Source organism: Perissodus microlepis, chromosome 13 (genome assembly GCF_051167445.1).
Source record: "Perissodus microlepis isolate ML-2025 ecotype Zambia chromosome 13, ASM5116744v1, whole genome shotgun sequence".
Lineage (NCBI taxonomy): Eukaryota > Metazoa > Chordata > Actinopteri > Cichliformes > Cichlidae > Perissodus > Perissodus microlepis.
Genome location: NC_140473.1, coordinates 32,202,687 through 32,229,504, shown reverse-complemented (window position 1 = coordinate 32,229,504; position 26,818 = coordinate 32,202,687). Strand labels below are relative to the sequence as shown.

At 44.2% G+C, this 26,818-nt stretch overlaps 2 protein-coding genes across 2 annotated transcripts; both read left to right on the top strand.

Annotated features, from left to right (window-relative positions):
• Nucleotides 1–5,341: 5,341 nt before the first annotated feature.
• LOC146375444 (B-type lectin plumieribetin-like) lies at nt 5,342–6,509 on the top strand. Its single transcript, XM_084949559.1, has 3 exons — nt 5,342–5,416; nt 5,626–5,719; nt 6,193–6,509. Exons 2-3 carry the CDS (start codon nt 5,630–5,632, stop codon nt 6,430–6,432), a joined length of 330 nt encoding a protein of 109 aa, XP_084805685.1. The 5' UTR covers nt 5,342–5,416; nt 5,626–5,629; the 3' UTR covers nt 6,433–6,509.
• A 15,712-nt stretch (nt 6,510–22,221) lies between these two features.
• LOC146375443 (B-type lectin plumieribetin-like) lies at nt 22,222–23,497 on the top strand. The gene is made up of 3 exons (XM_084949187.1): nt 22,222–22,404; nt 22,614–22,707; nt 23,181–23,497. Exons 2-3 carry the CDS (start codon nt 22,618–22,620, stop codon nt 23,418–23,420), a joined length of 330 nt encoding a protein of 109 aa, XP_084805313.1. The 5' UTR covers nt 22,222–22,404; nt 22,614–22,617; the 3' UTR covers nt 23,421–23,497.
• The last annotated feature ends 3,321 nt before the right edge of the window (nt 23,498–26,818 follow it).

Here is a 26,818-nt window from a genome sequence, read left to right as displayed (position 1 = left end):
GTCTCCTGATGTGGAATTGATGACTGTGAAATGCTGGCCTTTCTGTCTACCATGCGAGCTATTACAAAGCATCATTACTGCAGTGCAAATTCTGCCGAGTCCAGATGTAAAGCAGGCGATGAGAGAACTACAGCACTGTCCTCAAATCACAGATGCATTTCACATCGTTGCAAGGAGTTTCAACAAGGCTTAAGTCTGTTTGCTCTCAACATGCAACAGCGTGTTATGTGTGCAAACAGAGGGAATCATGTATATTCAAATATCAACAATGAATACACTGCAGCCCCCTTACCTCACACTGGAAGCTCCAACCATCTCACTTTGCTGATGAACACAGTGTACACGCCCAGAGTGAGAAAAGAGCCACCTGTGGTCGTGGACGTTATAGTATGGGCACAGGAGGCTATTCCAATTCTATGGGCTGCTTGGAGTGCACACCATGGAGCATTTTCAGACAACATCTGGGGACTGTGTGGACATGGAGGAATATACTGAGGGTGTGATGTTCGTTTATCAAATCAGGACTGCTTGGCAGTAAACGTCTTGTATTACAACCTGACAGAGTTCGACTCTGTTCTTTTGGCAAAGTTTCTGATCATACTAATCAGTCACGCTGAGTATGAGGATGTTTTTGGCAGCCTTGAAAACTTGCCATCTGAAGTTTTGTGCACTGATGTTTCTTTTTCAGTTAATCAGAGATATCCTTCAAACTAAGCCAGGCAGTTTACCTGCAGTGCAGGTGTGACAACAACCTCGGAATGAGGAAGAACAATGCAGTTTCCATCCTGGTCACAGAACACTGGATCAGTTATTTTTCCAGCCATCTATCCATTCTCCTCCACTTATCCTTGTCAGGGTTGTGGGGGTGCTGGAGCCTTTCCCAGCTGAACTTTCAGTTTGATTTGATTTAGTTAGTTTGTATATTATTTAGCTGGAGTGTGTTTGTAATCAGATATGTGTGAGGTGTGTTAGAATAACTGAAGTATTTCACCGTATAGGTTTTTTGCAGCTGGGCCGTGTCGGGGGGAAGTCTTTTATTGGTGGTGGTATGACCGGCATCTATTTAAGGAGGGTTTTTTTGAGAGGCTGGGTTGTTCGTCTTTAGATGTGTCGCTGTTGAGAGTGTTAAACTTCTGTATTTGTTTAAGACAAACATATTCAGAGCTCTGAAAGGCGTTTGAAGGCTCGTGTGGTTGTTTTCTCCCATCTGGTCCCCTTCACATTACCTTGCGACCGTTACAGCGCCATTCTTAGGAGCTGTGACAGACTCTGAAATCACAAAAACAGACAGGCCTGGAGCTCATGGTGACTGGTGTGTAGCATTGCCAGTGAATGACAATCCAGTTAAGTCCAAGATAGACAGAGAATTTCTCACAATCACTCTCAGACGGAAGAAGTAGTCATTCGGGTGACGTGCGCCATTTTCCCAAAGCCTCCTGGGAAGAAATGTCAATAAGAAAATAGAACATGTCACAAAAGCACCGATAGAAGTTAGTGAAACCCCTGCAGCTGTTTGAGGCTAGTTGGTTGCAGCCACTGAGCAACAGCTTGAACCTTCTGCGAATCCATGGGTAAACCATAGAAGAGTGTGGCAGGGGGGTGGTCTCTGGCCTGCTGGCAGTGGAGGGGTGGTGCGGTGAGACTAGTGACTCTCTTCTTATATATAGTGTTGGCAGAAACTGGCGGGGAAGTGTGTGCAGTGGAGGAAGCTGCGAGATGAGCAGACTCCTGGCTCGAGTTGTGCCGGAACCTAAAAGAGCTGTTGAACAAAATAAAGAAACCCAAACACGTCGATATGCACTGTCGGTCCGATCATTGCCACAAAGAGTTAATGAAGCCGAAGAAGGTGGTGGAGCTTTGATGGCAGGCACATTTCTCCAGCTCACAGACTAGCTGGTGTTCGAACTGTCTGTTAAGCACCACCCTAAGATGACTAACATGGTCTTCTTGGGACCAGAGTAGATCAAAATGTAATCCAAATATGCCAACGGCCACCAGCCTAGCATGTCACGAAAGACATTGTTAATCAGATGTTGCAAGACGGCAGGGTATTAAATCCAGTTCTTTGTATTCTTTACGGCAAAGAAAGACACGGCTCAAAGTGGTCAAAGCTCAAAAAACCATCTTTAATTTGACATATTCCAGAATATGGAGACTGTTTTCACCCCCTCTACGGGTAACATATATCCGGTCTTAACACTATTCTTGGGCAATTTAAATAACACAGAAATCCTGCAAACTATTCCTAAAGTCCTTCTCATTACTCTTCATTACTTTTATGCTCACATTTAACGTGTGTCCAACCAGCTTTTAGTCTCCTAAGCAACACATTTCCTGGAGCTGTGGTTCTCTGTGCTTCTTTTGAGTTCCCCTTTCTGATGGTTGGTTTCTGGATTCTCACCAACCCCTCCGTGGTTTTGCTCTGGTTCTGGAATCTTCTCCTGTAAAGTCAGAAAACAAAACGCCTCTCTCTGCTACGCCTCAATAATCTACTGTGTTCATCTATTGTTCCCTTAATTATTCAAAGTTGGTTCAAAATATTCAGTTCTGGGCTCTATCCTTTATATTAACTTTACTTAATCTTAATTTACTTAATCTCAATGCTCTTTATGTGTGTGAGCAACACTTTTAATTGTATTAAACCCACCCAGGGTAAGATATACACCATCACCATATCAGCATAAATCTCCACTAGAAAGCACACTCCAAAATTTTTGTCTATCAGGGTTTACGACAAGTTTCCGTTATCTGCAACATTTTTGTTTCAGCTGTCTCACCCCAACACGTTTCCTGTTGACTTATTCATGGCTTATCTTTAACACCTTCTGCATCACTAGTTGCTAAGCAAAGACAAAGCAAGATGTGTTCCACCTTTACCCTAGAAAATAAATCTATGTGATGTTTGTGTATGTAAGCCTGTTATGCATCCATTCACTACACTCCACGCCATCCCTGCAGTATATCAGTTCAGACAGCCACGCTGAACGAAGCTTTTGACCTTCTTAGGGCTGAGTTACAACTCATATGAGCACGATTGCAATATGTGTGTAAAACATCATTTATATACTCTTCAATGTTTAACCTTTGCCACCCTCATAAGAAATAGGTGTTTCCTGTTTTTGGCTCGCTCCTCTCTTATCTGTTCATGGACTACAGTTCAGCATTCAGCACAATAATTCCCTCAAAGCTTTTCACATGAAGGATCTAGGACTCAGCTCATCACTGTGTCAGTGGATCCTCAACTTCCTCACAGACAGACCCCAATCTGTAAGGGTGGGAGAACAAGTCTCCCCCTCCATCTCACTCAGCACTGGAGTGCCTCAGGGCTGTGTTTTAAGCCCCCTGCTGTATTCACTGTACACTTATGACTGTGTAGCTGCATCAGACACCAGCTCCATTGTCAAGTTTGCTGACGACACCGTTGTGGTGTGCCTGGTCTCTGACACCACCGAGAAGGCCGACCTGGAGGAGATGAGGAACCTGAAGAACTGGTGCCAGGAGAACAACCTCCTCCTAAACATCAGCAGACCTGATCGTGGACTTCGCTACAAAACAGGTGAGTCCCTAATCATCAGTGGCGCACCAGTGGAGAGAGTGGACAGCTTCCAGTACCTGGGTGTCCACATCACTCAGGACCTGTCATGGCCCTGTCACATTAACACCCTGGTTAAGAAAACCTGTCAGCGTCTTGGTACATATAGGGGGTCATAGGGGTGAGCGGGGGTAGGTTAGAGTGTATCTCCGAACCTCGGAGAGATCATGGAAGACTTGAGGAATCTTCTCCAGATCAATGGGCTCTGAAGGGGGTAGTTTTGCAGGATCCATTCTGGTCTCAGGGTTGAAACAGTTTTGTAAACAGCGGGGACCCCAGCCCAGGATCTGACACGATGACCAGGAGATATGGGGGTTGTGCCGACAGAACCAGGGATAACCCAGGATGAGAGGAGAGGAGGCAGTAGAGACCACTAGAAGATGACTCTCCTCTTGGTGGTGTCCAATGGGCGTGCGTATGGGCTGCGTTTGGTACTGGAGCGGGTAGGGTTGAAGGGGTGTTGACTGAGGCTAATGGGATATGAAGTTGAGAAGCGAGATTCTGAAGTTTTAAAAGTAGAGATAGTTTCTGTCTCCTGAATCCAAACTGGAAGCTGGTTCCACAGAAGAGGGGCCTGAAAACTGAAGGCTCTGCCTCCCATTCTACTTTTAAATACTCTAGGAACAACAAGTAGGCCTGCAGAGCGAGAGCGAAGTGCTCTGATAGGGTGATATGGTACTACAAGGTCATTAAGATAAGATGGGGCCTGATTATTTAAGACCTTGTATGTGAGGAGCAGGATTTTGAATTCTGGATTTAACAGGAAGCCAAAACAGGAGAAATCTGCTCTCTCTTTCTAGTCCCTGTCAGGACTCTTGCTGCAGCATTTTGGATTAACTGAAGGCTTTTCAGGGAGTTTTTAGGACTTCCTGATAATAATGAATTACAGTCGTCCAGCCTGGAAGTAATAAATGCATGAACTAGTTTTTCAGCGTCACTCTGAGACAGGATATTTCTAACTTTAGAGATGTTGCACAAATGGAAGAAAGCAGTCTTACATATTTGTTTAATATGTGCGTTGAAGGACATGTCCTGGTCAAAAATGACTCCAAGGTTCCTCACAGCGTTACTGGAGGCCAAGGTAATGCCAAATGTATTCTGCAGCAGGACAACGACCCCAAACACACAGCCAAAGTCATTAAGAACTATCTTCAGCGTAAAGAAGAACAAGAAGTACTGGAAGTGATGCTCTGGCCCCCACAGAGCCCTGATCTCAACATCATTGTGTGTGTCTGGGATTACATGAAGGATGTGAGGAAGCCTACATCCACAGAAGATCTGTGCTTAGTTCTCTGAGATGTCTGGATCAACTCACCTGCCGAGTTTCTTCAAAAACTGTGTGCAAATGTACTTAGAAGAAGGCAAAGGGTGGTCACACCAGGTATTGATTTGATTTAGATTTCTCTTTTGTTCATTTACTGCATTTTGTTGACTGATGAAAATACACGATGAACACTTCCATTATTGAAAGCATTCTTTGTTTACAGCTTTTCTTTCTCACCTGCCTCAAACTTTTGCACAGTACTGTAAATTTAGAGTGTGTGAAAGATTTTCAGTGTCCTGTGTAAAAGTATGTGGACATGTGGGTTTCAGCATGAAGAAATCTGTTGTCAGAGGTAATTCTAGGTAACATCTCCTCATATTTTACATTCTTTTAAAAGAATTTCCAAGGAAGAAGGAATAAAAAAACCTGACTTCTTGATGTCCCCATCTCCCCTCCCATCACCCTTTGCTGCTATCAAACAGTATAAATGAGGCTCTGCTCTGTCGCTGCAGCACATTCAGCATCTGATTCTCCCACTGACGTTTCTGCGTTCATAGCCGGTGAGTCACAGCTTTGTACATAAATGCAGCAGCTGTAAGAATTAATCTTGCCTGGGGTTTGTAGCTGCAGGCATTTGATCTTTTGGTAAAATAAACTGAAATATGGTGCAGGCTCATTTACACGCATTAAAATTCACAGAGTTTCTGATTTGAACTGAAATCTGTAAAATGCCTCTTAAATGAAAATAACTGTAACTTCTGTCTTTTAGAATCATGAGTAAGAACTCCATCAGCACTGACCAGGAGCTGCGTAAAGGCGAGTCCCTCGTCAGTGTAAATGAAAACTTCAAAGCCATCGTACAGGTGGGAAAATGTGACCTTGTCCTCATCAGTTTATGATTACATGGCCCAAAAACACAGCTGATAACATTAAAAGTTGAAAGCTGGTCTTTAACGTGCAGATATAGAAAGAGATCAGCTTTACTGGCCACTTTTTCCTGGCTAGAAAACTTTTCTTTTGATAATGATTTTTTAGTGAAGTTTATGAAAACCCTTCCTCAGAAAATGGCAATAAAACGAATCTATGAATAAAAGAGCCCTAATGACGAGATTTCACCAAAACAAAGAGATCAGGAAGTTAGGAATAAAGAAATAAAGGGAAGTGGGAAGTCTCAGACGCTGACAATTACATCTGAATATTGACTTAACACCTGATTTGCTGATAGCTGCACAGCTATTCTACCTTGTTTTAACAAATCGTATCGTCGTCCATATGATTTGTTAGCTCACAGTATAAAAGTTCAAACTGATCCGCTCTCTTTGCTTCCACTTTGCAGGAAGATGGCAACTTTGTCGTCTACAAGTTGTCTCCTATCTGGGCCACAGCCACAGTCGGCAAAGACCCTGTGCCGTTCCTCCTGCAGGGGGATTCCAACCTGGTCCTGTACACCCAGGACGATAAACCAGTTTGGAGCTCTGGAACCGTTAACCCCGACAACAGGAGGATGCGCCTGACCCTGACCAACGATGGTCGTCTGGTTGTTGCAAGGAATGGAGTACAAATCTGGAGCTCTTAAAGCTCACGATGTCATTCAGAGATCCAGACTAAAGGCGTGATGTCCTGAGAGCCGCGCGCTCTGTTTCACATCCGAATAAAAGCTCTGTAATGTTCCTGCTGTGTGTGTGTTACTGTCTCAGTCAGATGAACTCTCAGCACTTTATCATCGTCTGTTTAAAACAAGCGTCCAGTAAAGCTCACAGAATAGACGTAGTATTAAATCTGTGTTACCTGCTGACTGGAAAACGTCTGTTTCCAGGACAGCAACAAAAATCTAACTGTTCTCTGTGTGGACCCACAGCGGCAGGTGTGGGCGGGGCCAACCTGCAGGCTCCAGGTGTGCGTGTGCTGACACATACAGGCAACTGAGAAGGAGTTCTGTGGGCTCATAGGAAGCTTTTAAAATCTCAAATCTGACCGTGTGGTGGCGTTCTCACCTGTACTGTAGATAACACAGGTGAGTTTTACAAATTTCTCTTCCATCCAGTCAGGGGAGCCAAACGTCTGCCTGTCAGAGCCCCTGAAACTCAGATGTGTGTCAGTGAATCTGCACGTCTTCTTGCTTTCGTCACATTTAGTTACCAGTGGTTGTAAATACATGCGTCACTAACAGGTAACTTCCTGCACTGCTGAGATTAGTGTAACAGCAGCACCTCATGTGGTGGATGTTTCTGAGGCCGTGTGCACCATCCCTGCAGGAGGTGACATCATCCTCCTTCTTATAGTTTGTTTCTGTCTTCCTGAAAAGGACACACACGGTATCACACACATGTGATCACACACACGGTATCACACACATGTGATCACACACACGGTATCACACACATGTGATCAGTCATGACAGCTCAGAGCTCAGCGTTCACAAGTGTGATTTGATTGATTTCACACAATAAACTGAACTCGTGGATTCGTGCAGTCACGTAGGTCAGACTACAGCAGCACTACAACCTGCCTCTCACAGGTAGTTTTTCACAGAGATGAAACTTTTAGTTTCCTGTGTAAATCTGCTGACGGCTCATGAAGTCCTCGGGCCTCAAAGATTCTGCAAAAACAATAAAAACCTCCCAATCAGGACGCAATGGGTCTGTGAGGAAGGTCTGTGACTGACGAGCTTCACAGTCAGAAGGCGAAGCTTTGCACGGCTTCATGAGACACATGAAGGTTACTGCAGATGAAAAACAGCTGAGTGTGGGGGGCAGGTGGATGTTGTAATGATGTGTTTGACGGAGCCGCCGGTCGCTCGTCAGCCTGAACACTTTGAGTTCATCAGGTTTCATCAGCACCTGAAATGATTTCACTTTCATTTTGTTCCAAAGTCAAAAATGTTTCTGGAAGGACAAAACCACAGAAGAAGAGTCCAGATGTGCACAGGTGGGTGTCAGACTTACACAGGTAAACGTGCACAGCTAACAAACCAGGAGAGAGTCCATGAAGACCTCATCACAAGCTGGTTCTCTGATTGGCTGGCTGTCCATTTAGGTCTTCCACAGCAGACACGCTGCAGTGTTCGCTCTGCCGGCGCTGTGTCCATTAAACCAGCTGAAGTGGCGCTCTAAGGACTGATGATGTCATTCAGAGAAGCATTGCTGTGGATTCCTGCGGTTTCCATCTTTTATCTACAGTCTGTGGAAGTCTCTGTTGATTCCTGGAAGCTTCAGTGTCACTATGGAAACGGTGATGAGCTACAGCATGGTAGAGAGTCAAAGGTTAATAATAAGTATTGATTGCATGCACAGTGGTGAGTGAAGAAGAAACACTGAGTGCATCATGTGTAGGCTGGGTCAGGGTCACCTGTCCTAACTGCATGCTTTATCAAAAGGGAACGTTTTCATCTGAAAAGCAGCCTGTTGTGCTGCATGAGCGCAGTCACTGCTGCAGTTTCTTCTTCATCCCAGCAGAGGGCGTCATTTCTCTGCTGGGACAGAAGACAGGGAGAAATCAGCAGAAGCCTTCATCCTGATGGGACGTGACGCTCAGCAGCAGCCGGCTGTGATCAGCCTGTGATCGATTTATTTATTGATCGATTAACGCTGGTTGGAGTCACGTGCAGAGAGTAAATGTCGTTTTTCAGAGTTCAACACAAGAAAACCACAGAAAAAAAAAAAGATGGTTAGATGTGATGGACCGAGTTGAAAAAACAGGAGGAGTCCCAGGAATTATTAGAAAAATATAGTTTCCATTTATTTAACCCCCAAAAATTATATTTACAAGAGTAATAAATGTTGAGCTCATAAAAGAGGTCAAAGAAACAAAACTGAACTCAGGCAAAGACTGCAAACTTAACAACCAAATGACTGCTACAAACAAACAGAACTGACCTAAAACATGAAATGACATACAAAGGTATATATAATGGCTGATCAGACCATTGTGACACATGAGGGGTAACAAACAAAACACAATCATAAATCACAAACGATGCAGTACAATCTAGTTTGTTAAATTAAACACCAAAGAAGAAAATCAAAACCCCCATTAAACCCTAAAGTCAAATATTTAATTAAATACAAATACTTTGTTTTTAAATTAAAGAAAACACACATTCCCCCCTTCAGCAGGAAGTGGTGGTGTGGTCCAGTTATCTTCCTTTGCATTTAATGGTTTCAAACCCTGGCTACCATCTTTTGTCCAGCAACTCCCAGGGATGATGGCAGGTAAGAAATAAAAAGACAAAGGTTAGTCAAAAATCAAAGAAATGAAGTAGTATGAATACATAAGTAAACTAAATGTGCGCGCTTACAAATAGAACAAATGTATCCAAACCAATCAATAAAGTTATTGGCAACTAAAATGTATTACTAGGTTCAAATGAAGGATGAAAATACAAAAGTTACCGACTTTAGAGTGTGGCCACGGGTTTGGCCATCACGTTGTTTTTACATGTGACAAATGTGGGGAAAATACTTTTAGGCTTCATATTAAACAGCTTAATTCTGATTCAGTAAAAAGGACTAGATGTTACAGTCCCTGATAATTCATCGCTTCAAATGGAGAAAATCTTGAGGGATGGCAGCCAAGAAACTTCACCAGCAGGACACATCGTTGCCTAAACTTCACAGGGTGCTTCGGTCTTTTATCACAAGCTAATCTGCCATTTTTTCCTTCCTTGGTTAGGTTTAGGAATTAGAGATCTGATCTAGATTATCATATTCAAATTTGGGACACATCGTCAGTAGTGGACCTTGGATTCATCGGGTGTTTCGGCCATTATCACCAGACACCCTCATCCAAGGAGGCCCTGCCAGGGTTGATCAGGTCCCAGAGTGTGTCACTGGTTTATGTTAAATTGGTTCTCGTCTACTTTCTTCTGTTTAGTTTTCTACTATTTATTTTCTTCATTATCAATTCACTGCAACTGAAAAGTAATGCTTACCTCTTTAATATTTTTGGAGCCTCACTTCTTCAAAGGGAAAGAAATGGTGATAGAGAGAAGTAAGACAAAAGGGACAGATAGGAGAGAGCAGAGACGCGAGCCGGAAGGGGGTCGCCCGATCTGGCTTCCCACATCTCACAAATTGGAAAAATGTCCCACGTCGGCACTATGTACAACACGACACAATACGACACATCACAACGCAACACAAACAACACAACTCAGTAACTTAACTTAGTAATAAAAAATGAAGAATAAGTGTATGTGTATTGCACACTGTTATTATTGCACATTAATCATTATTGCACCTTGTTATAAATATAAATATTATTATTGTTATTGTTGTTACCCCCCCCCAAAAAAAAAAAAAAAAAGTCCAGGGAGGTAGCCAATCAGGTCAGCTGTTAGCATTGATCAGGGCTGTTGTCCTGTTGTAACAGCTGTCCTTGAGTCTGTTTGTCCGGGACCTCAGCAGCCTGAACCTCCTGCCAGACGGCAGCAGCTCAAACACCTCGTGTCCTGGGTGTGTGCAGGCCCGTAGGATGCTGCGTGTCCTCTTGAGACAGCGAGTGCTGTACAGGTCCTTCAGGGAGGGAAGAGGATGTCCAATGATTTTTGGGCCATATTAATGACCCTCTGGAGTGCCTTTCTGTGTGCTGTGGTGCAGCTGGAGAACCACACACCAATGGTACTGTCAGCTCAATGACGTACACAAGTTTTTGGGAGTTAGACCAAAGGACGAGGTCTGGTCGCAGAGTAGTTGTTACGATCTCTGTGGTAAAAATGATCCTCTGATCCAAGTCCACTTGCATCTGTCAATCCCTGGTGACCTTGAGCAGGCCCAGGTCCGGGGTTGAAGAGCTTGTCCTCGGCTTGTCTCCCTCCTGAACAAATGCTGATGGCTACTGACGCTCCTCTTGGTTCGTGAAAGACTGAGCGTTGATGGATTTCTTCTTGCGCTCAACTTTCTTGGCTAGACCTGGTTGTGTCTCCATGTGTATCTGCCCTGAGTAAGGCTAGTCCTACAACCAACCAAGATGTGCTTGAGTGTTGCTGGGACTGCTCACGGGGCAGGATGGGTTCTTTCCAAACCACAGCTGCAGATTTATTGGGTAAGGTAGCACGATGTATGTCGCTCGGATGATGAAACTTAGTCTATTAGACTCCATTCCCCAGATTTCACTCCATGAGAGTTTCCTCTTTTCCTCCCTGCTCGGCCAGCGCTACGGCCCTAGCATGTCGGGCTGTTTCCTCCTGTCGACGCACCTCCTCCATTACCATTTTTCGACGTTCGTTACAGATGCCACCGAGGTGTTACTGCTCCAAGACCAAATCCTCCTCTGCCCTGTTGGACGTGACTTCGTCACAGTGGCGAAGAGCAGATTTGGCCTGCAGCACAGATGTGGCCGGGGTCTACTTCCTCCCCGTTGCTAGGGTGGGAGCAGCGACTCTCACTATGGGGTCCTGGGAGTCCGTGAGTGACATCTCAAGCCTCACTTTTGCACATTTAAACTCCTCAGCCAGGCTAGGGATAGGCAATGCAAGTATCCCGTTGCTGTAGAGTCCTACGCTGCTGAGGCACTTGGGAAGTCCGAGCCACTTCTTAACGTAGGAGCTCACCAGCCTCTCTAGTCGATTGGCGTGATTGAGCGAGACCTCGTACATTGTCAACGGCCACAGTAGTCTGGGTAATAACCCAAACTGGAAGCACCAGAGCTTCAGTTTCCCTGGGAGTGCAGTGTTAATAATCCGCCTGAGGTCATTAGCCAAGTTCTGTCTTAGTTGTTCTAATTGCCACGTATCATTGAGGTCTGCATTATACCACCGTCACAGGCTCTTTATGGGCTTCTCGAAGACTGTTGGAATTGGTTCTCCACTGATATAGAATTGCTCGGCTGTCAGTTTTCCTTTTATGATGGAGATGCTGCGAGATTTACTTGGCTTAAACTCCATTCTTGCCCATTCAATGTTTTCCTGGAGCTTCTGTAGCAATCGCCTCGTATATGGTTTTGTTGTTGTAATGATGGTCATGTCGTCCATGTAGGCTCTAATGGGAGTGTAGCACCCCACCCATTATACTGAATCTAAACCCACTTACCTCAGTTTCGACCCCCAAGGCGGGGTGTTAGGTTCGTTACAGCCCAGATGCCACAAATGGTTCTGGTATAGACAGGAATCAGGGAAACTAACAGTAAACCCCTTGCCTGCAGGTTAGACTTAACCAGTAGTAAAAGAAACGGCCCCAGACAACTCTTTAACACAAAATGGAATGTTTACTGAACGTAAGGGCAGGAAAAATAATGTACAACACACACTCTTGAACTCAAATGATGTTCCAGTTCCTTAAACAAATGAAATATACTTTGGAAATGAAAGAAGTCTCTTTGAAATGATATTAAATGACTCAAACTCAAGTTGTCACCTCTTGGTGGTTATTTCACAAATACATCATCCCAAATATGTTATATGAATACACTAAAAACACAATACTCACATTCACAGTTGTTGCAGACCTGTTTGTCGCTCACACAGTGCAATGGCGAAACTCCTCCTCTCCTTGGTAATAGCACAAAAAGTCTAACTTACAGTTCAGTGCCTCGGTAAGTCGCTGCTCACCAGTCCCAAACAGAATCCAATCTCCGCTCTCCCTGCGGACACAATGCTGCCTCTGCTGCGGCGCGTTAGCCAGTCACTGTACAGCTCTCTGACCGTGTATAATAGCTGCTTCCATCGCGCAGCTAAGCAGTCCGTGCTAACCTTGAGCCTCAGCGGTCGCAGCTGGAAAGGTTCTCTCCGCGGTGGTGCAACCGTTGGAAAGAGTTACTTCACTGACACTCTGTTGCTAAGCTTTCACACTGTTACTTTCTACTCACACACTCTTTTGTGCCAGTGGAGCTCAGTAAACACTAGCTGAGTCTCTCACTTGTATTATGATAACCCTCGTGCATCTCTCCATGCCGTTCTCGTCTCCTCCTCCCGAATTCCCATCTCGGCTACAGGAAAAAGAGAAGAGAAGAGTCTCTCACCTCCCTCTACCCGCCGAGATGCCCGCATGACCGACTCCATTGCCATGATAAATGCCAGAGGGGAAATCGTGCAGCCTGCCATAACTCTGATTCCCAGGTGCTGCCAGGCTGTGGTGGTGTTCTCAGCTGTCACACAAAACTGTAAATCCTGAAAGTAGGTCTTGACCAGTCCTGTGATGTGGTTTGGTACGCTGAAATAGTTGATGGCCTTCCATAAGATCTCATGCGGAACTGACCCAAAGGCGTTGGCAAGGTCTAAAAAGACCACGTGAAGGGCTCTTTGTTCTTTCTTGGTAGCCTCAATCTGGTGCCAGATGATGCTGGTGTGCTCCAGACATCCCGAGAAGCCCCGGATGGCGGCCTTCTGCACTGATGTGTCAACATAGTTGTTTCTTTGCAGGAAAGTAGATAGTCTTTGGGCCAAGACACTGAAGAAGATCTTTCCATCTATGTTCAGCAGGACGATCTGGCAAAACTGGCTGACGGATGAGGAGTTCTTCTCCTTAGGGATCAGAACACCTTCTGCTCTTCGCAAAGCCCTTGGAATCATTCCTTTCTGCCACACTACCTTCATCAGCTTCCACAGGTATTTGAGCACTCGTGGGGTGTTTTTATAGAGCCTATATGAGATGCCATTAGGTCCTGGGGCCGATGCTGCACTTGCCTGCTTCACTACCTTCTCCACTTCACTCCATGTAGGTGGTCTTATGTCCATTTGGTGTTCAGGTGCCTGGATGGGCGGCATATCACTCGGAATGGTAACTGGCTCATACCTCTGAGATTTCCTCAGACGTTCTTCCGGGTCTTTTATGGGCATTTTGAGATAAAGAATAAAACATATTCACTAGTCTAAAAGCGGCACGATAAACACTGTTTATTCAAGCTTTTATTATTCTAGAATGTAAATAACTCAGTCCTTTTTTCCCCTTCTTAGTTGTAATACCCTCTTTTGCACACACGGTGTCGCACTCTGTTGAATAGACCCGAGATTACTACCTCTTCTCTTTTCTTCTGTGCTCTAGCACTCACTTTCAGTTTACCGGAGGTTGTGTGAATTCTTTAGGCAAAGAAAAAGGCAGAAAGACACAGCAAAGAACAACAACGAACAAAAGACATACATTTACCTCACTTTGCTGCTAATTATGATAACAGCTTTAAGCACATGTGCTACCACAGAATCTTCTTAGATTAAAGTATTTTAATTACAGTGAGCACTCATTAATTTTACTGGCCTCAATTTTCCCCCACAATTTCAAATACTTTTTAAACACTCACAGGGGCCTTTAAGCCTACAGCCATTTTCTCCCAAAAAATACATTGAATTTTTAAATGTTTTCCCCAAAACACTTTACCCCATTCAATTCCTCTACTGGATTTCCATACCAATACTGAGGTAACAATGAAAATGAAAAAATATATTTTCAGAACCACTTTGTTCCTGTCTTTTATTCCAGACCACCATACTCAGAGTTAAGCCTGCCTTTTATTACATTTTTTTGTAGATGTACCTACCCGGCCTTTGAAGGACCCGTCCTACGTGGACCAGGTGGGTCGGGTCCTTCGAAGATTGCTGCCCCTGAATTTGGAGAGCATTAGGCTACGTCCACACAAATACCCATGTACGTGTCTTCCATGTCTCCGGTCATTCCAACACATTTACTGTATTATATAAAATATGTAAATGAAATCTTTTTGAAACTTATAGGAGAACATTTTCTATTTATTTTCTATTATTCATTTGATCCTGCCACTTATCTGTGTGCCTAGATGGGCCGTAAAAAGGTCACAAAGCTGAAAACAGGCTTATTTTTGAGTTCACAAAAAAGCTTGGTTACACAGATGAAGTCTATAACATTTAAGTCTTTTCACAGCGTATTAGTATATTTTACTTAAGCTTAATAATCTGAATAATGCTTTGATCTCTTCAACTAATTGGAATCACACCTTTCTACTAAAACTGTTTGTGTTGTTCGCCACCTTTTCCTGAACCAGACCCTGCAGGATTAGCCTGAGTGTCCAGTCCTGGACCGTGTTTTTAACCGGGAGGATCCCAGGCTGGATTGTTGTTGATGCATTATAAATATTCTTGTTTTATAGTTATTGTTATTTACTTTCTTCTCATCAAATAAATATCCATGTAAAATTGTTCGCGTTATGTTCATACATGTTAAAAATGCCTGTAAATAAAAAGAGTTCAGTGACAATTACTGTTTGTTGTAATCAATTTATTAATATGGGGCGATCGTGGCTCAAGAGTTGGGAGTTCGCCTTGTAATCGGAAGGTTGCCGGTTCGAGCCCCGGCTCGGTCAGTCTCGGTCGTCGTGTCCTTGGGCAAGACACTTCACCCGTTGCCTACTGGTGGTGGTCAGAGGGCCCGGTGGCGCCAGTGTCCGGCAGCCTCGCCTCTGTCAGTGCGCCCCAGGGTGGCTGTGGCTACAATGTAGCTGCCATCACCAGTGTGTGAATGGGTGGATGACAGGTTGTGTAAAGCGCTTTGGGGTCCTTAGGGACTAGTAAAGCGCTATACAAATACAGACCATTTACCATATTAGTCTCCATCACCATAGTTTTGCCGTACCTTTGCTTTTTGTAGTTGATATTGGGGGGGGGGGAGTTAATGGGCTTGGGGTGTGTGGTGTCACACTGACCTGGATGGGGTCTGGTAGCTCTTGGGTGGTGTTTTTCTGGCAGCCTAATGTAGCAGGGCTTCAGGGGTGGGGGTCTGTGCCAGTGCTCGTTTCTCTTGCGTAGCCTCGTTGCTACAGCCTCCAGTGGCTTCTGCACCATGGCTGCTGGGCTCTCCTTTGCTCTTTTCTGAGTGGGTGCTGTGATTGCCCCTGTGGTGGTCCTCCTGAGGCTGTGGGGGGCTCTAGATGTGTGGGGCCTCCTCTATGCAGGCTTCATGTCCTGGGGGGCAGGGCTGTGGCTCCCTGCACCTACCTACTGTAAAAACTCGAATGGAGAAACCTTATAAACACGAGCACTCACACCCACAGGTGTCTACACAGGTGTTTGAAATTGGTGTTAGAAGCTAAATTGTCAGTCACACTGACAACGAGGAAGGTTTTGATTTTTCTGGAGGGTTTCCCCTGATGTTTCCCCTCTTTCAGGAAATCACCAAATATCCTTCAAACTGATACGTTTACCTGGCAGGTGTGACAGGGCAATGCTGAGAAGCCTCATTCTTCAGCTGTGAATCAGACAGAAGTGGCGGCTTTGTCCCAAAAAGTTGATTCTGTTCATCTGGACGTAACGTTTTCAGTGGGAGAAATGAGCGCGGAGTCAAGGAGGCCATTTACGTGAAAAGGGAAAGACCATCTCTGAATCGAGGAGGGGGCCTAAGGGTACATCTGTCACCATCTTACAATGTTGTGAGCTTTGATCAGTGGTTGTTGATCAAAGGTCATGAAAATTTGCATATTCATGATGAACTGACCTCCCAGCCCATTGTTCTTTCACTTCGCTGGTTTCAGTCATTGTGCAAATGTCCTGTTTGTAAGGTTGGAAACCTGCAGTCAGCTGAGACTGAAGAACTTGGATGAGTGACGAAATGTTTCTCCCACTGAAAACATCCAGATGAACAGAATCAACTTTTTGGGATTTACTTCCCTGGATGATGCATCAAGGTGATAGCTTTGTCCAAACGGTTTCACACTGACAGCCAGATACTTAAGATTGTTGCGGGGTTTCATTGGTTCTCCAAACTAACATCAGTTTGACTTTCAAAACTGCAAAGCTCCTTCCAACAACCGAACACAAGTCAAGTTTAGCATCTAAAGTGCAGACAACAGTCAGAACCTGTGCTCAAGTCAAATACCAGGAAAGTGACCCCTTCATTCACTGGAGTAAACCCCAACATACAAGCACTGAACCAGTCGATGCAAGTCTGTTCGAACTCAACCAGGGGTAAATTTCTATCAATAACAAAGAGCCAAGGATCAATCGGTCACACAAACTCTTCCACCAGGATAAGGTGGAGGAGTGATACATCAAGTAAAGTCTGCCTAAAGCTGTGTGCACTGCTGATCAGTCAGTCTGCTAAGCAGCAAACATAGAGCCTGTGTTTCTGCTCTGTTCATCAATGTGTTTACTGTATCCAAGCTTAGTGTAAATAAAGTAAATTCTTCTTTTGGTCATCTTTTATGAAAATATTTTGATTTGCTGGCATCTCCTGGTCTCCTGATGTGGAATTGATGACTGTGAAATGCTGGCCTTTCTGTCTACCATGCGAGCTATTACAAAGCATCATTACTGCAGTGCAAATTCTGCCGAGTCCAGATGTAAAGCAGGCGATGAGAGAACTACAGCACTGTCCTCAAATCACAGATGCATTTCACATCGTTGCAAGGAGTTTCAACAAGGCTTAAGTCTGTTTGCTCTCAACATGCAACAGCGTGTTATGTGTGCAAACAGAGGGAATCATGTATATTCAAATATCAACAATGAATACACTGCAGCCCCCTTACCTCACACTGGAAGCTCCAACCATCTCACTTTGCTGATGAACACAGTGTACACGCCCAGAGTGAGAAAAGAGCCACCTGTGGTCGTGGACGTTATAGTATGGGCACAGGAGGCTATTCCAATTCTATGGGCTGCTTGGAGTGCACACCATGGAGCATTTTCAGACAACATCTGGGGACTGTGTGGACATGGAGGAATATACTGAGGGTGTGATGTTCGTTTATCAAATCAGGACTGCTTGGCAGTAAACGTCTTGTATTACAACCTGACAGAGTTCGACTCTGTTCTTTTGGCAAAGTTTCTGATCATACTAATCAGTCACGCTGAGTATGAGGATGTTTTTGGCAGCCTTGAAAACTTGCCATCTGAAGTTTTGTGCACTGATGTTTCTTTTTCAGTTAATCAGAGATATCCTTCAAACTAAGCCAGGCAGTTTACCTGCAGTGCAGGTGTGACAACAACCTCGGAATGAGGAAGAACAATGCAGTTTCCATCCTGGTCACAGAACACTGGATCAGTTATTTTTCCAGCCATCTATCCATTCTCCTCCACTTATCCTTGTCAGGGTTGTGGGGGTGCTGGAGCCTTTCCCAGCTGAACTTTCAGTTTGATTTGATTTAGTTAGTTTGTATATTATTTAGCTGGAGTGTGTTTGTAATCAGATATGTGTGAGGTGTGTTAGAATAACTGAAGTATTTCACCGTATAGGTTTTTTGCAGCTGGGCCGTGTCGGGGGGAAGTCTTTTATTGGTGGTGGTATGACCGGCATCTATTTAAGGAGGGTTTTTTTGAGAGGCTGGGTTGTTCGTCTTTAGATGTGTCGCTGTTGAGAGTGTTAAACTTCTGTATTTGTTTAAGACAAACATATTCAGAGCTCTGAAAGGCGTTTGAAGGCTCGTGTGGTTGTTTTCTCCCATCTGGTCCCCTTCACATTACCTTGCGACCGTTACAGCGCCATTCTTAGGAGCTGTGACAGACTCTGAAATCACAAAAACAGACAGGCCTGGAGCTCATGGTGACTGGTGTGTAGCATTGCCAGTGAATGACAATCCAGTTAAGTCCAAGATAGACAGAGAATTTCTCACAATCACTCTCAGACGGAAGAAGTAGTCATTCGGGTGACGTGCGCCATTTTCCCAAAGCCTCCTGGGAAGAAATGTCAATAAGAAAATAGAACATGTCACAAAAGCACCGATAGAAGTTAGTGAAACCCCTGCAGCTGTTTGAGGCTAGTTGGTTGCAGCCACTGAGCAACAGCTTGAACCTTCTGCGAATCCATGGGTAAACCATAGAAGAGTGTGGCAGGGGGGTGGTCTCTGGCCTGCTGGCAGTGGAGGGGTGGTGCGGTGAGACTAGTGACTCTCTTCTTATATATAGTGTTGGCAGAAACTGGCGGGGAAGTGTGTGCAGTGGAGGAAGCAGCGAGATGAGCAGACTCCTGGCTCGAGTTGTGCCGGAACCTAAAAGAGCTGTTGAACAAAATAAAGAAACCCAAACACGTCGATATGCACTGTCGGTCCGATCATTGCCACAAAGAGTTAATGAAGCCGAAGAAGGTGGTGGAGCTTTGATGGCAGGCACATTTCTCCAGCTCACAGACTAGCTGGTGTTCGAACTGTCTGTTAAGCACCACCCTAAGATGACTAACATGGTCTTCTTGGGACCAGAGTAGATCAAAATGTAATCCAAATATGCCAACGGCCACCAGCCTAGCATGTCACGAAAGACATTGTTAATCAGATGTTGCAAGACAGCAGGGTATTAAATCCAGTTCTTTGTATTCTTTACGGCAAAGAAAGACACGGCTCAAAGTGGTCAAAGCTCAAAAAACGATCTTTAATTTGACATATTCCAGAATATGGAGACTGTTTTCACCCCCTCTACGGGTAACATATATCCGGTCTTAACACTATTCTTGGGAAATTTAAATAACACAGAAATCCTGCAAACTATTCCTAAAGTCCTTCTCATTACTCTTCATTACTTTTATGCTCACATTTAACGTGTGTCCAACCAGCTTTTAGTCTCCTAAGCAACACATTTCCTGGAGCTGTGGTTCTCTGTGCTTCTTTTGAGTTCCCCTTTCTGATGGTTGGTTTCTGGATTCTCACCAACCCCTCCGTGGTTTTGCTCTGGTTCTGGAATCTTCTCCTGTAAAGTCAGAAAACAAAACGCCCCTCTCTGCTACGCCTCAATAATCTACTGTGTTCATCTATTGTTCCCTTAATTATTCAAAGTTGGTTCAAAATATTCCGTTCTGGGCTCTATCCTTTATATTAACTTTACTTAATCTTAATTTACTTAATCTCAATGCTCTTTATGTGTGTGAGCAACACTTTTAATTGTATTAAACCCACCCAGGGTAAGATATACACCATCACCATATCAGCATAAATCTCCACTAGAAAGCACACTCCAAAATTTTTGTCTATCAGGGTTTACGACAAGTTTCCGTTATCTGCAACATTTTTGTTTCAGCTGTCTCACCCCAACACGTTTCCTGTTGACTTATTCATGGCTTATCTTTAACACCTTCTGCATCACTAGTTGCTAAGCAAAGACAAAGCAAGATGTGTTCCACCTTTACCCTAGAAAATAAATCTATGTGATGTTTGTGTATGTAAGCCTGTTATGCATCCATTCACTACACTCCACGCCATCCCTGCAGTATATCAGTTCAGACAGCCACGCTGAACGAAGCTTTTGACCTTCTTAGGGCTGAGTTACAACTCATATGAGCACGATTGCAATATGTGTGTAAAACATCATTTATATACTCTTCAATGTTTAACCTTTGCCACCCTCATAAGAAATAGGTGTTTCCTGTTTTTGGCTCGCTCCTCTCTTATCTGTTCATGGACTACAGTTCAGCATTCAGCACAATAATTCCCTCAAAGCTTTTCACATGAAGGATCTAGGACTCAGCTCATCACTGTGTCAGTGGATCCTCAACTTCCTCACAGACAGACCCCAATCTGTAAGGGTGGGAGAACAAGTCTCCCCCTCCATCTCACTCAGCACTGGAGTGCCTCAGGGCTGTGTTTTAAGCCCCCTGCTGTATTCACTGTACACTTATGACTGTGTAGCTGCATCAGACACCAGCTCCATTGTCAAGTTTGCTGACGACACCGTTGTGGTGTGCCTGGTCTCTGACACCACCGAGAAGGCCGACCTGGAGGAGATGAGGAACCTGAAGAACTGGTGCCAGGAGAACAACCTCCTCCTAAACATCAGCAGACCTGATCGTGGACTTCGCTACAAAACAGGTGAGTCCCTAATCATCAGTGGCGCACCAGTGGAGAGAGTGGACAGCTTCCAGTACCTGGGTGTCCACATCACTCAGGACCTGTCATGGCCCTGTCACATTAACACCCTGGTTAAGAAAACCTGTCAGCGTCTTGGTACATATAGGGGGTCATAGGGGTGAGCGGGGGTAGGTTAGAGTGTATCTCCGAACCTCGGAGAGATCATGGAAGACTTGAGGAATCTTCTCCAGATCAATGGGCTCTGAAGGGGGTAGTTTTGCAGGATCCATTCTGGTCTCAGGGTTGAAACAGTTTTGTAAACAGCGGGGACCCCAGCCCAGGATCTGACACGATGACCAGGAGATATGGGGGTTGTGCCGACAGAACCAGGGATAACCCAGGATGAGAGGAGAGGAGGCAGTAGAGACCACTAGAAGATGACTCTCCTCTTGGTGGTGTCCAATGGGCGTGCGTATGGGCTGCGTTTGGTACTGGAGCGGGTAGGGTTGAAGGGGTGTTGACTGAGGCTAATGGGATATGAAGTTGAGAAGCGAGATTCTGAAGTTTTAAAAGTAGAGATAGTGTCTGTCTCCTGAATCCAAACTGGAAGCTGGTTCCACAGAAGAGGGGCCTGAAAACTGAAGGCTCTGCCTCCCATTCTACTTTTAAATACTCTAGGAACAACAAGTAGGCCTGCAGTGTGAGAGCGAAGTGCTCTAATAGGGTGATATGGTACTACAAGGTCATTAAGATAAGATGGGGCCTGATTATTTAAGACCTTGTATGTGAGGAGCAGGATTTTGAATTCTGGATTTAACAGGAAGCCAAAACAGGAGAAATCTGCTCTCTCTTTCTAGTCCCTGTCAGGACTCTTGCTGCAGCATTTTGGATTAGCTGAAGGCTTTTCAGGGAGTTTTTAGGACTTCCTGATAATAATGAATTACAGTCGTCCAGCCTGGAAGTAATAAATGCATGAACTAGTTTTTCAGCGTCACTCTGAGACAGGATATTTCTAACTTTAGAGATGTTGCACAAATGGAAGAAAGCAGTCTTACATATTTGTTTAATATGTGCGTTGAAGGACATGTCCTGGTCAAAAATGACTCCAAGGTTCCTCACAGCGTTACTGGAGGCCAAGGTAATGCCAAATGTATTCTGCAGCAGGACAACGACCCCAAACACACAGCCAAAGTCATTAAGAACTATCTTCAGCGTAAAGAAGAACAAGAAGTACTGGAAGTGATGCTCTGGCCCCCACAGAGCCCTGATCTCAACATCATTGTGTGTGTCTGGGATTACATGAAGGATGTGAGGAAGCCTACATCCACAGAAGATCTGTGCTTAGTTCTCTGAGATGTCTGGATCAACTCACCAGCCGAGTTTCTTCAAAAACTGTGTGCAAATGTACTTAGAAGAAGGCAAAGGGTGGTCACACCAGGTATTGATTTGATTTAGATTTCTCTTTTGTTCATTTACTGCATTTTGTTGACTGATGAAAATACACGATGAACACTTCCATTATTGAAAGCATTCTTTGTTTACAGCTTTTCTTTCTCACCTGCCTCAAACTTTTGCACAGTACTGTAAATTTAGAGTGTGTGAAAGATTTTCAGTGTCCTGTGTAAAAGTATGTGGACATGTGGGTTTCAGCATGAAGAAATCTGTTGTCAGAGGTAATTCTAGGTAACATCTCCTCATATTTTACATTCTTTTAAAAGAATTTCCAAGGAAGAAGGAATAAAAAAACCTGACTTTCTTGATGTCCCCATCTCCCCTCCCATCACCCTTTGCTGCTATCAAACAGTATAAATGAGGCTCTGCTCTGTCGCTGCAGCACATTCAGCATCTGATTCTCCCACTGACGTTTCTGCGTTCATAGCCGGTGAGTTACAGCTTTGTACATAAATGCAGCAGCTGTAAGAATTAATCTTGCCTGGGGTTTGTAGCTGCAGGCATTTGATCTTTTGGTAAAATAAACTGAAATATGGTGCAGGCTCATTTACACGCATTAAAATTCACAGAGTTTCTGATTTGAACTGAAATCTGTAAAATGCCTCTTAAATGAAAATAACTGTAACTTCTGTCTTTTAGAATCATGAGTAAGAACTCCATCAGCACTGACCAGGAGCTGCGTAAAGGCGAGTCCCTCGTCAGTGTAAATGAAAACTTCAAAGCCATCGTACAGGTGGGAAAATGTGACCTTGTCCTCATCAGTTTATGATTACATGGCCCAAAAACACAGCTGATAACATTAAAAGTTGAAAGCTGGTCTTTAACGTGCAGATATAGAAAGAGATCAGCTTTACTGGCCACTTTTTCCTGGCTAGAAAACTTTTCTTTTGATAATGATTTTTTAGTGAAGTTTATGAAAACCCTTCCTCAGAAAATGGCAATAAAACGAATCTATGAATAAAAGAGCCCTAATGACGAGATTTCACCAAAACAAAGAGATCAGGAAGTTAGGAATAAAGAAATAAAGGGAAGTGGGAAGTCTCAGACGCTGACAATTACATCTGAATATTGACTTAACACCTGATTTGCTGATAGCTGCACAGCTATTCTACCTTGTTTTAACAAATCGTATCGTCGTCCATATGATTTGTTAGCTCACAGTATAAAAGTTCAAACTGATCCGCTCTCTTTGCTTCCACTTTGCAGGAAGATGGCAACTTTGTCGTCTACAAGTGGTCTCCTATCTGGGCCACAGCCACAGTCGGCAAAGACCCTGTGCGGCTCCTCCTGCAGGGGGATTCCAACCTGGTCCTGTACACCCAGGACGATAAACCAGTTTGGAGCTCTGGAACCGTTAACCCCGACAACAGGAGGATGCGCCTGACCCTGACCAACGATGGTCGTCTGGTTGTTGCAAGGAATGGAGTACAAATCTGGAGCTCTTAAAGCTCACGATGTCATTCAGAGATCCAGACTAAAGGCGTGATGTCCTGAGAGCCGCGCGCTCTGTTTCACATCCGAATAAAAGCTCTGTAATGTTCCTGCTGTGTGTGTGTTACTGTCTCAGTCAGATGAACTCTCAGCACTTTATCATCGTCTGTTTAAAACAAGCGTCCAGTAAAGCTCACAGAATAGACGTAGTATTAAATCTGTGTTACCTGCTGACTGGAAAACGTCTGTTTCCAGGACAGCAACAAAAATCTAACCGTTCTCTGTGTGGACCCACAGCGGCAGGTGTGGGCGGGGCCAACCTGCAGGCTCCAGGTGTGCGTGTGCTGACACATACAGGCAACTGAGAAGGAGTTCTGTGGGCTCATAGGAAGCTTTTAAAATCTCAAATCTGACCGTGTGGTGGCGTTCTCACCTGTACTGTAGATAACACAGGTGAGTTTTACAAATTTCTCTTCCATCCAGTCAGGGGAGCCAAACGTCTGCCTGTCAGAGCCCCTGAAACTCAGATGTGTGTCAGTGAATCTGCACGTCTTCTTGCTTTCGTCACATTTAGTTACCAGTGGTTGTAAATACATGCGTCACTAACAGGTAACTTCCTGCACTGCTGAGATTAGTGTAACAGCAGCACCTCATGTGGTGGATGTTTCTGAGGCCGTGTGCACCATCCCTGCAGGAGGTGACATCATCCTCCTTCTTATAGTTTGTTTCTGTCTTCCTGAAATGGACACACACGGTATCACACACATGTGATCAGTCATGACAGCTCAGAGCTCAGCGTTCACAAGTGTGATTTGATTGATTTCACACAATAAACTGAACTCGTGGATTCGTGCAGTCACGTAGGTCAGACTACAGCAGCACTACAACCTGCCTCTCACAGGTAGTTTTTCACAGAGATGAAACTTTTAGTTTCCTGTGTAAATCTGCTGACGGCTCATGAAGTCCTCGGGCCTCAAAGATTCTGCAAAAACAATAAAAACCTCCCAATCAGGACGCAATGGGTCTGTGAGGAAGGTCTGTGACTGACGAGCTTCACAGTCAGAAGGCGAAGCTTTGCACGGCTTCATGAGACACATGAAGGTTACTGCAGATGAAAAACAGCTGAGTGTGGGGGGCAGGTGGATGTTGTAATGATGTGTTTGACGGAGCCGCCGGTCGCTCGTCAGCCTGAACACTTTGAGTTCATCAGGTTTCATCAGCACCTGAAATGATTTCACTCTCATTTTGTTCCAAAGTCAAAAATGTTTCTGGAAGGACAAAACCACAGAAGAAGAGTCCAGATGTGCACAGGTGGGTGTCAGACTTACACAGGTAAACGTGCACAGCTAACAAACCAGGAGAGAGTCCATGAAGACCTCATCACAAGCTGGTTCTCTGATTGGCTGGCTGTCCATTTAGGTCTTCCACAGCAGACACGCTGCAGTGTTCGCTCTGCCGGCGCTGTGTCCATTAAACCAGCTGAAGTGGCGCTCTAAGGACTGATGATGTCATTCAGAGAAGCATTGCTGTGGATTCCTGCGGTTTCCATCTTTTATCTACAGTCTGTGGAAGTCTCTGTTGATTCCTGGAAGCTTCAGTGTCACTATGGAAACGGTGATGAGCTACAGCATGGTAGAGAGTCAAAGGTTAATAATAAGTATTGATTGCATGCACAGTGGTGAGTGAAGAAGAAACACTGAGTGCATCATGTGTAGGCTGGGTCAGGGTCACCTGTCCTAACTGCATGCTTTATCAAAAGGGAACGTTTTCATCTGAAAAGCAGCCTGTTGTGCTGCATGAGCGCAGTCACTGCTGCAGTTTCTTCTTCATCCCAGCAGAGGGCGTCATTTCTCTGCTGGGACAGAAGACAGGGAGAAATCAGCAGAAGCCTTCACCCTGATGGGACGTGACGCTCAGCAGCAGCCGGCTGTGATCAGCCTGTGATCGATTTATTTATTGATCGATTAACGCTGGTTGGAGTCACGTGCAGAGAGTAAATGTCGTTTTTCAGAGTTCAACACAAGAAAACCACAGAAAAAAATAATGATGGTTAGATGTGATGGACCGAGTTGAAAAAACAGGAGGAGTCCCAGGAATTATTAGAAAAATATAGTTTCCATTTATTTAACCCCCAAAAATTATATTTACAAGAGTAATAAATGTTGAGCTCATAAAAGAGGTCAAAGAAACAAAACTGAACTCAGGCAAAGACTGCAAACTTAACAACCAAATGACTGCTACAAACAAACAGAACTGACCTAAAACATGAAATGACATACAAAGGTATATATAATGGCTGATCAGACCATTGTGACACATGAGGGGTAACAAACAAAACACAATCATAAATCACAAACGATGCAGTACAATCTAGTTTGTTAAACTAAACACCAAAGAAGAAAATCAAAACCCCCATTAAACCCTAAAGTCAAATATTTAATTAAATACAAATACTTTGTTTTTAAATTAAAGAAAACACACATTCTCCCCTTCAGCAGGAAGTGGTGGTGTGGTCCAATTATCTTCCTTTGCATTTAATGGTTTCAAACCCTGGCTACCATCTTTTGTCCAGCAACTCCCAGGGATGATGGCAGGTAAGAAATAAAAAGACAAAGGTTAGTCAAAAATCAAAGAAATGAAGTGGTATGAATACATAAGTAAACTAAATGTGCGCGCTTACAAATAGAACAAATGTATCCAAACCAATCAATAAAGTTATTGGCAACTAAAATGTATTACTAGGTTCAAATGAAGGATGAAAATACAAAAGTTACCGACTTTAGAGTGTGGCCACGGGTTTGGCCATCACGTTGTTTTTACATGTGACAAATGTGGGGAAAATACTTTTAGGCTTCATATTAAACAGCTTAATTCTGATTCAGTAAAAAGGACTAGATGTTACAGTCCCTGATAATTCATCGCTTCAAATGGAGAAAATCTTGAGGGATGGCAGCCAAGAAACTTCACCAGCAGGACACATCGTTGCCTAAACTTCACAGGGTGCTTCGGTCTTTTATCACAAGCTAATCTGCCATTTTTTCCTTCCTTGGTTAGGTTTAGGAATTAGAGATCTGATCTAGATTATCATATTCAAATTTGGGACACATCGTCAGTAGTGGACCTTGGATTCATCGGGTGTTTCGGCCATTATCACCAGACACCCTCATCCAAGGAGGCCCTGCCAGGGTTGATCAGGTCCCAGAGTGTGTCACTGGTTTATGTTAAATTGGTTCTCGTCTACTTTCTTCTGTTTAGTTTTCTACTATTTATTTTCTTCATTATCACTTCACTGCAACTGAAAAGTAATGCTTACCTCTTTAATATTTTTGGAGCCTCACTTCTTCAAAGGGAAAGAAATGGTGATAGAGAGAAGTAAGACAAAAGGGACAGATAGGAGAGAGCAGAGACGCGAG

Excerpts from the sequence above, each read along its gene's own strand:
- LOC146375444 (XM_084949559.1), top strand. The coding sequence starts at position 5,630 with ATGAGTAAGAACTCCATCAGCACTGACCAGGAGCTGCGTAAAGGCGAG. Across the intron at positions 5,720-6,192 it reads ACTTCAAAGCCATCGTACAG|GAAGATGGCAACTTTGTCGT; the intron begins GTGGGAAAATGT and ends TCCACTTTGCAG.
- LOC146375443 (XM_084949187.1), top strand. The coding sequence starts at position 22,618 with ATGAGTAAGAACTCCATCAGCACTGACCAGGAGCTGCGTAAAGGCGAG. Across the intron at positions 22,708-23,180 it reads ACTTCAAAGCCATCGTACAG|GAAGATGGCAACTTTGTCGT; the intron begins GTGGGAAAATGT and ends TCCACTTTGCAG.